Source organism: Orycteropus afer, unplaced genomic scaffold (genome assembly GCF_000298275.1).
Source record: "Orycteropus afer afer isolate SDZICR_OR568_19922 unplaced genomic scaffold, OryAfe1.0 scaffold00026, whole genome shotgun sequence".
NCBI lineage: Eukaryota > Metazoa > Chordata > Mammalia > Tubulidentata > Orycteropodidae > Orycteropus > Orycteropus afer.
This window is the reverse complement of record NW_006921613.1, coordinates 6327303-6341401: the sequence shown is the minus strand read 5'-3', so window position 1 is coordinate 6341401 and position 14099 is coordinate 6327303. Positions and strand designations below refer to the sequence as shown.

Genomic DNA, 14099 nt, shown 5'->3' with positions numbered 1-14099 from the left:
ATGAATATTGCTAACAATAAGTTGGATCATCAGCTTGTGTTATAAAATACTTTTTAATGGAAAAGGTATCTTGTGATATACCAAGAGTCAGTGAAAGTGTTCATTTGTTAACATTTTCAAAGGCTGACTCATCGCAAAGAAATTAAATGTTCAGGTGTGTTTGTATTTATATACAATATAATTTTATTTAAGTGTTTTAAGTAAGTGTCAACACATAAAGGATTTTTAAGGAATTATGAGGAAGGAATTTTTTAATCTGTTCTGCTAATAAGTAAGTGTGTGTGTGGGGTGTGTGTGTATAGTATATATGAGTTACCAAGTTAACATATGCATCCACCATAATAGTATCAACCAATGAGGCCCTTGCTTTTATCATTTGTTGCTACAGATGTGGTAAAAGGTGAAAAGATTCTTCCAGTATTTGATGAACCACCAAATCCAACTAATGTTGAAGAGAGTTTAAAGAGAATTAAAGAAAATGATGCTCGTCTTGTTGAAGTTAATCTGAATAATATAAAGGTAGGCATACAAAGCAAACAGTATTGCTTTGGGTCAGTTGGATGTATGATAAGAGCTGGACAGTTTTGGTCTAGTAGTCTGATTCTCTCTATTTAAAGGGTAGGTAAGTTTTAGCTTGTAACAGTAAGCAAACATAGGTTCCTTCATATTTTATAAATTAAATAATTATAGTATAGATTTTCTAACTTGCTTCTTAAAGAGTTTATCAGATTTAAACCCTACAAAGTGTTAGTAGAGTAAATCTCTCTGGCATTCAAAAGTACTGCTCACTTTTAAGAACATTTAGTCTTTAGGGTTTTGTTTCAGGTTTTTTGAGGTATAATTTGTATTTAATAAAAGTCTCCTTTTGTAGTGTACAGTTGTGAGTTTTGGCAAACACATGTGGTCATGTGACTGCCACTACGCCCAACATATAGATGTCCATCACCCCCAGACGGTCTTTCCTGCCCCTCTGTAGTTATCCTCTTCCCTTCTCTCTGGCTCCTGGTAGCTAATGATCTGTTTCCTTGCCCTATCATTTTCCCTTCTCCAGAATGTCATATAAATGAAATTATACACTATGTAGCCTTTTGACTGTGGTTTCTTTCATTGGCATAATACATTTGAGATTCATCCATGTTGAGTATATCAGAATTTTGTTCTTTGTTTATTGCCGAATAGTATTCCATTGTATGAATATGCTACATTTTGTTTATCTCTTCATTGGTTAGTAGACACTTAGGTTACATTTGGGGCAGTTATGAATAAGTCCACTATAAATATTCACATACAGTTTTTTATGCAAACATAACGTTTTTATTTCTCTTGAGTAAATACTTAGGTGTGGGCTTGCTGGGTTCTCACTGGGTTTTAAGCACGGCAGCTTTTCCTTGGCATAAAGAAAGAAGAAATTAAGTAGGAGGGCATGGAGGTAATTAATTACTAGAGAATAAAATCAAACTGCCTGTGGAGTATTGGCCCTTATGTACTAGCTTCATTATAAAGTCCTCATTTTAAATCTTGATTTATCTGAATTGGGAGAGGAACATCTGGAAATAACAAGAACTGAGGAGCTATATACAGCAAGACTTCTATGCTCCTATAGCAGGTACTCCTATGAGCTGAAGAAAGAGAGCCTTGGAGAAAGCTAATAATATCCTTAGTTTAAAATTCAGCCCTGTGTATCTTTCTCTAAAGTCAGTAATAATGATATAAATATGACTAGGCTACAGCAGAAGGTCTTAGGTATTAAAGGGAGAAGTTAGTACCTTCTATATCTTTTCTTATTAGTTTAGGGCTAATCACTCTTAATGTTATTATGTGCTGTCAAGTCAGACCCGACTTAGAGCAACCCCTCCTTGGGTTTCCGAGGCGGTATCACTACAGAAGTAGTTGCTCAACCTTTCTTCTGAGGACTGGTTGGTGGGTTTGAACTGCCAGCCTTCTTGTTAGCAGTCAAGTGCCTTAGGCACTATACTACCAGAGTTCCTAATCCTTCTTAATACCTCATATCTTAAACTAAATAACCAAGAGTTGTATGTTGTCTGCCACAAAGACCATACTTAGAGATGGGGCTCCCACTTCTTTCTCTTTGTGGAAAAGTGGAGCTACTTTGAGTCATCAAGGGTTGGCTTCTTATAATACTAATAATTTTAATAAGTAGAATAGTGAGTGTTTCTTCAACCTAGAGAAATGGTGATATATGCTCTGTTCTGAAGCAACACACAGTTTGTGCACATCCTCCACAATATAGAAGTCAAATAGATACAGAGGAGGCTGAGATATTTGTTTTCATTTGTAGACTGTTATGTTTATCTTTTTTTGTCTTTTAGTATATTTTAAAGCAAAAAATATATAAGTACAAATATATCCAATTAATGAAATGAACTGAATTTCCTGAAAACTAAAATGTAATAATGTTTCATATTACTATCTTTTAAGAATATCCCAATTCCCACCCTAAAAGATTTTGCCAAGGCTTTGGAAACCAACACCCATGTGAAGTATTTCAGTCTTGCAGCCACTCGGAGCAATGACCCTGTTGCTGTTGTAAGTAACCTATTGTTGGTAATATTGATATTCTAACAACATACTTGAGTGTCTTACAGCAATTGTTCAACTCTGATTGTATGAACAAGATTTATTCCCTATTTTCAGTTGATGTTTAGCTCACTATTAGGCAGCTTGTTATTTATTATCCCTTTATGTTAAATTTTCCTATCTTAATGACTTTTTAAAAAAACACAGAGTCATGTAATATGTGTTGTTCTGTAACTTGATTTTTCACTCAATAGTAAGTATTAAAGATCTTTTCATATCAGCACATAAAGATCTACTTCATTCTTCTAACCTCTGGAGAAGATTCCATTTTACGGATCAATGGTGCTGGATTTTTTCAAATGCTTTCCCATATCTATTGAGGTGGTCATGACGTTTATTTATTACTGGAGTTTATTACATTCATTGTGGGTTTTTATGTATATAAATCCCAATTGGTCATGATATGAACCTTTTCTTCACTTGTCTTTAAGGCCATATTCCCTTTTGTTCTCCTCCTACTTTACTGGACATTCTTTCTCAAGTCTCTGTGCTGGTTCCTCCTCATCTTTGTAACCTCTAAACATTGGAATGGCCCTGGGCTAGGTCCTAGACCCTCTTCTTTTCTCTGTCTGCCCTCCCATTCTATTTCATTGCTATGTCATCTATATATGCTGACAGCTCCCAAGATTATTATCTCCAGTTCATATCTCTTCTTGAACTCCATAGCATATCCAACTACCTACTCACTAGCTTTACTTGGATGTTTAATAGACTTCTCATATATAAGTACCAAACTAAAATTCTCAATTATACCCCATACCTACTTCTTTTCATGCTCTTTTCTATTTCACTAAATGTCAGTGAAATAAAAAAAAATTAAAAAATAGAAAATTGAAAGAATAAATCAATTATTCTTTCATTTGTTCTGATTTGAAAAAATACACATAGAGAGAGTCATCTTTGACTTCCCTCTTTGACAACCAGAAACATATGTCTAGCCTTGTCTTCAAAATATTTCTAGAATTCCACCACTTCTTGCCATTTTCACAACTACTGCCCTGGTCCAAGCCACTATACTCTCTCATCTGTATTGTTGCGATAACTTCCTAATTGAGTTGCTTGCTTCTGTCCTAGCCACCCCAAAGCCAGTTCTTTATACAACATCAAGAGTGATTCTTTTATAACTTAAGACAAATTATGTGACCACTGTACTTAAAACCCTCCAGCAGCTTCCTGTCCCACTAAAAGTAAAAATCAAAATTTTTCCAGTGGTCTTAAAAGACGTTGTGTGAACAGACCTCATCTACTGTTGCTTGCCCTTTCTTTCACCCTACTGTAGCCATACAACCTTCCTGTTCTTCCCAAAACATGTCATACGTTCTCCCAACCCAGGGCCTTTATACTTGATCTTCCTTCCTAGAACATTTCAATAAAGTTACTTGACATAGTTTTACTTCATCACTTTATTCAAGTCTTTGCTCAGATACCACTCTCTTAATAGGGCCTTTCTAGATAACCCTGTATAAAATAACAACTCCACCCCTAACCCCAGCACTTCCCATTTACCCTACTTGGCCTTTTATTCCCTCTATAGCTTTTTTTACTGATGACAGTATTTTGTTTACTTATATATTGTTTGTGTTCCTCCACTAGATGGTAAGTTCCATCAGATAGGGACTTGTATGTTGTTTTTCTGAATCTCCAGAACAGTACCTAGGAAATGTTAGGCACATAGTAATATTTGAATAAATGTATATATTGATGGATGGTTAAAGGATTTGTTCCAGATCACATAGCTAACTACCACTAATAGAAAGTACAAATATATAGCTACCTACCCTGAACTATTTCTAATATCCCTGCCCCCTTTGCCTTCTTTTTTTTTTTTTGGTCTTCACTTGAAGCTTGATCTTACCCATATTTTCTGGAGTTTGACCTTGTTTTTGACCCTCTATAAACCAAACTCACTGCTGTCGAGTCAGATCTGACTCATAGTGACCCCTCCTTGGGTTTTGAGGCGATATCACTATAGAAGTATATTGCCCAGCCTTCTGATGAGTGGCTGGTGCATTTGAACCACCACCCTTCTGGTTAGCAGTCAAATGCCTTAGGCTCTACGCCACCAGAGCTCCATTTGACCCTCTATAAAGGGCTGTTTTACATGTACGCTCAGGTTCTTCTCTCTCACTCTTTAGTCTCTTCCCCTTTCTTCTCACTTACAGGATTCTGTTAATCAGTGTGTTTATTAAACACTGGGTTGACTGCCTGCCGTTGTATCATATCCCGTGAAGTATATAATGGGAGCAGGTTGAAGACATGCCATTCCTTCAAGAATTTAGTATTTAGCCAGCCCTTTCTTCTCTGTAGCCTTTGAGTTCATTTAGTTCTAGTTCTGTCTTCTTTCTGCTTTAGGCATTTCCTTTGGTCTTTGCCTTAGAAATTAAAATTAGATATTATTTACCTTCATTGTGGCTTTGCAATGACCTAGCTAAGGCCAGGACCCAAATGTTCCAAAGAGACATTGATGATATTAGTCCTACAAAGAAACTGAAAGAATGTGTGAGAGACATGAAGTAGGTTACAAATGAATTTAAGAATGTAAATAGGAGTAGAGAATGCTTCTGACAAAAATTTAAAGATTGTGACAGAGTTCACATGAAAAACAGATACATGTGAAATGAATGGGGCAATGTATCAAGTTACAACAGTCTAATAAATATTAACGCAGTTATGTTAATTGGTATAAATTAATTTATAGTATTATGGTATGTTACAAGATGGATGCTATGAAATTTTAATTTCAAAATACTTTGTTTAATTTCTAGGCTTTTGCAGATATGTTGAAAGTGAACAAAACTTTGAAGAGTTTAAATATGGAGTCCAACTTTATTACAGGAGCTGGGATTCTAGCACTGCTTGATGCTTTAAGAGATAATGAAACCCTGGCAGAGCTCAAGATTGACAACCAGGTCAGTGATCAACAATAGTAACTTTGAGGGAGTTACAGCTCCCTGCTGCTGTGTGGAACATGGGGACCTAGGAGACAAAAGGAGAAAGGGCTTTCAGGGACTCTTTTGGGAAGGTGATTTGCTAAAAAGCGATGTAAGGAGGTTTGAGACATCTAGAATGTTAATGTATATAAGGATGTATACAAAGCAGCTTTCTCTAAGTTGTTTCAAGAGACTTTAGATAACTGGCTATTTTGAACTAGGAGTTTTAGAAGTGACTCAGTCCATCTGCAGTTTTTCAGCTCTTTAATAGCAAGATCCACATTAGACTTTTTGTATGTCACAGTCCCAAACCCACAATAGATGATTAGTTTGAATCAAAGAACAAAAAGCTGCAATACCCAGGTTAGTCTGAGGGTGGCAGTCTTCTCTCTAGCCCAGTACACTGCTGGCAGCCATAATGGTTATGCTAAGTCATCCATACCCAGATGAACTTATAAAGTGGGAGAGAAATACACATGTAGGGAACATTTCCATCTACCAAAACAAAAAAACTCAACTGCCATCAAGTCAATTCTTGCTCATAGCAGCCCCCTGTGAGTTAACAATGTGGTAAATCTTTACAGAACCTACAAAACAAAACAAAACAAAAAAACTCACTGCCATTGAGTCGGATCCAACTCATAGTGACCCCTCCTTGGATTTTCGAGGCAGTATCACTACAGAAGAGATTGCCCAATCTTTCTTCCGAGGAGTGACTGGTGCGTTTGATCTGCCAGCCTTCTGATTAGCAGTCAAATGCCTTAGGCACTGCACCACTACAGTGGTTATTAATTAAAATAAAACAATATAGAGAGGGGAAGAAACACTGCAAAAATTAAAATTGAGAAAAAAAAAGCAATATATACATTTGATGGAAATGTTGCATTTATTGGAAAATATTTCATAAATGACCTCCCCAGTCCTTTGAATTCAGCAAATTTTGTAGACTACCAAGGTAGAAAGGAGGACTATATCTCAAAATTTAATCAAAATGCCACTTGATCCACATTTAAAATTTTTTTCATTGAAATAAAATTCATATGAAATCTGTCTTTTTAAAACAGAGAGGTTTTTTTTTAAAGGATATTCATAGTGTTACACAACCATCATAGGAGCTCTGGTGGGACAATAGTTAAAGAATTCAGCTCCTAACCAAAAGGTTGGCAGTTTGAACCTACCAGCTGCTCCACAGGAGAAAGATGTGGCAGTCTGCTTCCATAAAGATTCACAGCCTTCGAAACCCTATGGAGCAGATCAACTCTATACACTATAAATTGGAATCAACTCAGTAGCAATGGGATTTTTGTTTGTTTTTATACAGCCATCACCACTATCTAATTACAGAACTTTTCATCACCCAAAAAAGAAACCCTGTACCCATTAGTAGTTTCTCCCCATTAACTTCTTTCATCAGTCCTGCTTTCTGTCTGTGGATTTGCTTATTCTGGACAGTTCGTATAAATGAAATTATACAATATGGTCTTTTGTGTCTGACTTTGTTCACTCAGCATGATGTTTTTGAGAATCATCCTTGTTACAGGATATATCAATACCTCATTCCTTTTTTATAACTGAGTAATATTCTGTTATATGGCTATATCACATTTAGTTTATCCATTCATTAGTTCGTGGACATTTAAGTTGTTTCAGTTCTTTGGTTATTATGAATAATGCTATTATGAACAGTCATGTACATGTTTTTATATAAATGCATGCTTTCATTTCTCTAGGAGTAGAATTGCTTGGTAATATGTTAGCTGTGTTTAATTTTTTGAGGAATCTGCCAAAGTTTTTTCAGTGGTTGAACCATTTAACATTCCCACCAGCAACATATGAGGGTTCCAGTTGTTCCACATCTTCACCAACACTTGTTATTGTCTTTTTTTTTTTTTGGGGGGGGGTCACCGTGGTGGGTGTGAAGTGCCATCTCATTGTGATAATCCACTTTTTTTTTGATGTCTGTATGATCATATCAGGAGCTCTGGTAGCGTAGTGCCTAAAGGCACTTGACTGCTAATCAGATGGCTGGCAGTCCAAACTCACCAGCCACTCCTTGGAAGGAAGGTTGGGCAATCTACATCCATAGTAATACTGCCTCGGAAACCCAAGGAGGGGTTGCTATGATTTGGGGCCCAGTTGACAGCACATAACAACAACAAACAACAACATATGATTATATCAGTTTGTCGTACTATGGTGACTTGTGTGTTGATGTGAGGCTGGAGGCTCTGCACCAGTTTTTCAAATACCAGTGTGTTCACCTGTGATGGATAGGTATGAGCAGAGCTTCCAAATGTAAACAGGCTGGGAAGAAGGGAGGGGCCATCCACTTCTGAAAAAAACAGGCCACTGAAAACCTTATGAATAGCACCGTCTGATAGATTACTGAAAAAAGTTATGAAAAGCCATGAAACATCGCCTGTTACAGTGCTGGAAGATAAGCCCCTCAGGTCGGAAGGAACTCAAAATTCAACTGGGGAAGAGCTGCCTCCCCAAAGCAGAGTTGACCTTAATAGCATGGAGTAAAGTTTTCAGGACCTTCGTTTGCGGATGGGATGCAACTCAAAATGGGAAGAAACAGATGTAAACATTCATTAATAATTGGAATATGTAATGTATGAAGTATGAATCTAGGAAAATTGGAAGTTGTTGAAAATGAAACAGAATGGATAAAGATCGATCTCCTAGTCTTTAGTGAGCTGAAATGGACTGGTATTGGCCATTTTGAATCAGACAGTCATATGATCTATTCCAGGAATAACAAATTAAAGAGGAATGGCATTGCATTCATCAAAAGGAACATCTCAAGATCTATCCTGAACTATAATATTGTCAGCAATAGAATAATATCCATATACCTATGAAGAAGACTAATTAATACTACTATTTTTCAAATTTATACACCAATCACTAAAGCCAAAGATGAAGAAATTAAAGATTTTTACTAGCTTCTGCAGTCTGAAATTGACCAAACATGCAATCAAGATGTGTTGATAATTTTTGGTGATTGGAGTGCAATGAAAACAAAGAAGAATTATCAGTAATTGGAAAATATGGCCTTGGTGATAGAAATGACACTGGTAACTGTGTAATAGAATTTTTCAAGACCAACAACTTATTCATTGTAAATACCTTTTTCAACAACATAAATGGCATACACAGAAATCAGATCAACTACATATGTGGAAAGAGGTGATGGAGAAGCTCAATTATCACCAATTAAAACAAGGCCAGGAGCTGACTGTGAAACTATTAGTTGCTCTTATGTAAGTTCACATTGAAACTAAAGAAAATTAAAATAAGTCCATGAGAACCAAAATATAATGTTGATTACATCCCACATGAATTTAAGACCATTTTGAAGAATAGATTTGAAGTATTGAACACAAATGACCAAAGACCAGATGAGTTGTGGGATAACATCAAGAACATCATACATGAAAGTAAACAATCATAGAAAAGGAAGAAAAGACCAAAATGGATGTCAGAAGAGACTCTGAAACTTGCTCACAAACCTGGAATAGCTAAAGTAAATGGAAGAAATGATGAAATAAAAGCTAAACAGAAGATTTCAAAGGGCAATTCGAGAAGACAAAGTATTATAATGGAATGTGCAATGACCTTGAGTTAGAAAACCAAAAGAGAAGAACACACTTAGCATTTCTCTAGCTGAAAGAACTGAAGAAAAAATTCAGGTCTCCAGTTGCAATATTGAAGGATTCTATGGGCAAAATATCAAACAACTCAGGAAACATCAAAAAAAGATGGAAGGAATACATAGAGTTACTATACCAAAAGGAATTGGTTGATGTCCACCTATTTCAAGAGGTAGAGTATGATCAAGAACCAATGGTATTGAAGAAAGAAGTCAAAGCTGCACTGAAGGAATTAGCTAAAAACAAGGCTTCAGGAATTGACGGAATGCCTATTGAGATGTTTTCAACAAATAGATGCAGCACTGGAGGCACTTACTCATTTATGGCAAGAAATTTGGAAGGCAGCTACATAGCCTGGAAGAGATCCATATTTGTGCCTATTCCGAAGAAAAGTGATCCAACATAATGAGGAAATTATCTAACAGTATCATTAGTGTCACATGTAAGAGAAATCTTGCTGAAGATAATTCAAAACTGGTTGCAGCAATATGTTGATAGGGAACTTACAGAAATTTAAGCTGGATTCAAAAGAGGACGTGAAACAAGGGATATCATTGCTAATGTCAGATGAATCTTAGCTGAAAGCAAAGAATACTAGAAAAATGTCTGCCTGTGTTTTATTGACTATGGAAAGGCTTTCGACTTGTGGATTATACAAATTATGGATAGCATTGCAAAGAATGGGAATTCCAAAACCATACATTATGAGGAACCTGTACATGGACCAAGAAGCTGTTGTTCAAATGGAACAAGGGGATATTGTATGGTTTAAAATCATGAAGGGTGTATGCCATCAGGGTTGTATCCTTTTACCATAGTTATTTAATCTATATGCTGAGCAAATCTGAGACAGCAGCATCAGGATTGGAGGAAGAACCATTAACAACCTGTGATATGCAAATTGCACAACCTTGCTTCTGGAAGTGTAGACAATTTGAAGCACTTAATGATGAAGATTGAAGACTGCAGTCTGCAGTATGGATTGCACCTCAATATGAAGAAAATTAAAATCCTTACAACTGGACCAAAAAGCAACATCATGATAACAGAGAAAAGCCTGAAGTTGTCAGGGGATTTCATTTTACTTGGATCCGCAGTCAACCCTCATGGAAGCAGCAGTCAGGAAATCAGATGTCATATTGCTCTGGGAAAGTCTGTTGAAAAAGACCTCTTTAAAGTATTAACAAGCAAAGATGTCACTTTGAGGACTAAGGTACACCTGACCCAAGCAACGGTCTTTTCAGTAGCCACATATGCATGTGAAAGCTGTACAATGAATAAGGAAGACCAAAGAAGAGTTGACACCTTTGAGTTGTGGTGTTGGTGAAGAATACTGAAAATACCAGCAAATCTGTTCTGGAAGAAGTGCAGCCAGAATGCTTCTTAGAAGTGAGAATGACCCGACTTCATCTCACCTACTTTGGTCATGTTGTAAGAAGGGACCAATCCCTAGAGAAGAATGGTCAGTGAAAAGGGGGAAGACCCTCATCAAGATAGATTGACACAGTAATTACAACGATGGGCTCAAGTTTAGCAAGGATTGTGAGGCTGGCGCAGGACGAGGTAGTGTTTTGTTCTGTTGTACATACGGTCACTATGAGTCGGAGCCCAATTGGCAGCACCTAACAGCAACATATGATCATACATTGAATTTTTTAACATTATTTATTTTTTGTATGTTCTGAAGAACTGAGAAGATTTAAAGACCAACAGAAGCAGCATGAGCCTGAATGTCTTAGTCTTTCCTTGAAAAGTATTTTGATCTAATTTATTAATTACCTTTATTTTTAATTATTCCAGAGGCAGCAGTTGGGGACAGCTGTAGAATTGGAAATGGCCAAGATGCTGGAGGAAAATACAAATATCCTTAAATTTGGATATCAGTTTACACAGCAGGGACCCCGAACCAGGGCAGCTAATGCTATAACAAAAAACAATGATTTAGGTAAGCTATCTCTAGTATCAATTTGAGGTTCTGAATTGGATTATTAAGCTAATACATTGGAAGCACTTCTTTTACATTTTACATTTTAACAGAGAGAAATTACTTGGCCATTGTTTCTAAAATCTGAGTAGTCCTTTGAATACTGACTAAAGTTAAATTTAAGTGACATGGTGGTAATCATCAGGTGAGTGAGTAAAATCAGCTTCCTTTAACAAACACATTTTACAACTTTAAGTAAACAATTTTCTAGAACAAACATCTTAACAAATATTTCCCATAGCAGATACTTTGTTCTCAGTTACAAGTTAGTCCTTGGAACTATTAAAACAAAGGTTTCAACATGATAAGAAAATTTTTACTCTTTTTATCAAACAGGGCCCAGATAGAAATTTATTCTTATATGGCAAAATACAGAGTAATTATAGTTTTAACCCAAGTTTTATAGTCACTGATATGTAAATATTTGCTGTGCGTTACCAGTCACCCTCCATTTTTTCATGCTGCTTTATTGAGCTGCTGAGGCTCATGGCTTCTGTCTGAAGTAAATTTTCCGCCACAGCTCAATTCAAGTATATAGTGCATATAATTTTGTTTCTATGTGTTTCCAAAAGTTGACTCTTCTTTTAAGTAGTGGTGTCTGTCATTGAAGTATTTGGAAAGATGCATTTTAGACAAAAAAAATAAGACTTCCCAAAGGGAGTAGCATTTCAAAGCGGTGCAGTTCTTTTCAACTCCCCCTATATTTAAGTTTACATTCTTTAAAAGTTTTTGGAGCAGGAAAAAAATATAGCTTCTTTCCTTTGGTCCTGTTCACTGTGAAAAATATTATTTCAACCCTTTCTGTCCTTGGCATGACTGCTGTTTCCTAATGAAGATTTTAGCATCTTGCTTTTTAAAAGAGAAAATTGGCGTGTGTGTGTGTGTGTTGGTATACTGTTGTGTCTAATGTAGTTTGCAAAGTCATGTGAACTCTTTTGGTATTGGTTCACTAGTAATCGTTTTTTCCTTCAGATATTTAATTTTGTTTTTCAGAACAGTGTTTCTCAAATTTGCTTGAACTTCAGAAATAACTGTGGAGCTTTAAAAACATAGATTATTGAGCCTCCTTCCTGTCAAGATTCTGATTTAGTTTGTTTAGAGTGGGATTTGGGCTTTGGAACTTTTAACAGGTGCTGCAGCTGATTATGCTATGGATGGTCCATGATTGGTGACATACTGGCTTGTTTTTCCAGTTTGAAGTGTGTGTTTGACTCCTTGAGTCTGTTATTATTGTAGTCCTTGAGCAGTGTGCCCCATACCCTCTACTTCTTCTTACAACATTTGTCACACTTTTTAAATTGCCTTTTTACTTAGTTACACTTCATTGTAATGGTCTATTTTTAAAGATCATAAGCTTTTTGAGGGCAGAGGCCATGTCCATCTATTGAATCCTCAACTCTCTTAAATAAGACATGTCTGACATAAAACCAAAAACCCATTGTCATTGAGTCAGTTCCTACCCTGTGGAACAGAGTAGGTTCCCAAGACTGTAAATCTTTATGGGAGCACACTGTGTCATCTTTCTCCTGTGGAGTGGCTGATGGATTCAAGACGCCAGCATTTCGGTTAGTAGTCCGATGCCTTAACTACTTTGCCATCAGAGCTTGTTTGCCTGACTTACAGTAGGTACTTAATAAAAATGTATAAGTGAATAAAGAAAGTGGTAGAATTGAGCCCTGCTCAGAATTACTATTTTCTGTTAACTAAATCCCCATAAACTTAGGCTAGATGTATCTTGTATTTTTTCTTCTTCTCAGAAACTACCTTAACTTTCCCAGAATCCCGCTAACATATGTACCAAAAAAAAACCCCAAACCCACTACCATTGAGCTGATTCCGACTCATAGTGACTCCATTGAATTTACAAGGCTGCAAATCTTTACGGAAGTAGATTGCCTCATCTTCCTTCCATGATGCATGCTGATGGGTTTGAACCGCTGACCTTCTTCTGGTTAGCAGCCAAATGCCGTAACTACTGTCCCACCAGAGCTCCTTAACAAATGTACCAGGAAAAAAAAAAAAACTCACTGCCATCAAGTAGTTTCCAAGGCAGTATCTCTACAGAAGTAGACTGCCAGTCTTCCTTCCGAGAAGTGGCTGGGGTTTGAACCACCAGCCTTCTGGTTACCAGTCAAATGCCTTATGCACTATGCCACCAGAGCGCCTAACAAATGCATAGCCCCAATCATTTCTGTTACCTGAGTATCCCACAAGCAATTCATCCCAGCAGCTGTCCCTATAGGAGTGGGACATCAAGATCCCCTAAGTGGCACAGCCGGGCCAGTGGCCTTTGTGAGGCCTCATCAGTTGTGCTTCTCTGCTGAGCTATTTCAATTTGTACTTTGCCCAAATTTCTGTAAGAAAAGTAGTGTCCGGTTTTTGGGTAAGGGAGATGTCATCAGATGAGGTGAGAAAATGAAAAGTATTTCCTAGGCTTCTGTATGTTGACATTTGGTAATTGAATAGCCGTCTACAGCAGTATGTAATAGGATAAGGAGGCTTTGTTTGAGAAGTTGTGCTGTAACAAAGCAGAACTGAAAGAGAGCAAACAACTTTGGACTGGTAACTCTAGCCTGCCATTCATGCTCATTAATTCAGATCTGACTAGGTTTTCAGACCTAGGTCTCAGGCATGAAATGAGAATAAGAAAGGACATTCTTGGAGTAGGAAATTGCGTGGATAAAAGTGCACATTTGGGATCAAGTAAGTTTTTTATATGCAGAGGGAAACCTGTAGATTTTGTAAATTGACTTTCATAATATGATACTGCGTCCAGAATAAACTTTCATTAAGTACTTGCTGTGTGAAGCTAACAGGGTGAAAAAGTGGTGGCAGCAGATTAAGAGGGAGAGTTTGTAGAAGGCCCCAGAATTAATTGGTAATGAACTTAGATTTCTTTGGATTTTATGTGGGGAGCTTTTGAGAGCAATT

The 14099-nt window shown here is 36.8% G+C and overlaps 1 protein-coding gene across 1 annotated transcript in view; it reads left to right on the top strand.

Moving 5' to 3' along the window:
- TMOD3 (tropomodulin 3) overlaps window positions 1-14099 on the top strand; it is a 49451-nt gene that overhangs the window by 32380 nt on the left and 2972 nt on the right. Inside the window, exons 5-8 of the mRNA XM_007935164.2 lie at window positions 389-519; window positions 2440-2547; window positions 5364-5507; window positions 10985-11129. Coding sequence (XP_007933355.1) covers window positions 389-519; window positions 2440-2547; window positions 5364-5507; window positions 10985-11129 — 528 coding nt within the window. The remainder of the gene's footprint in view (window positions 1-388; window positions 520-2439; window positions 2548-5363; window positions 5508-10984; window positions 11130-14099) is intronic.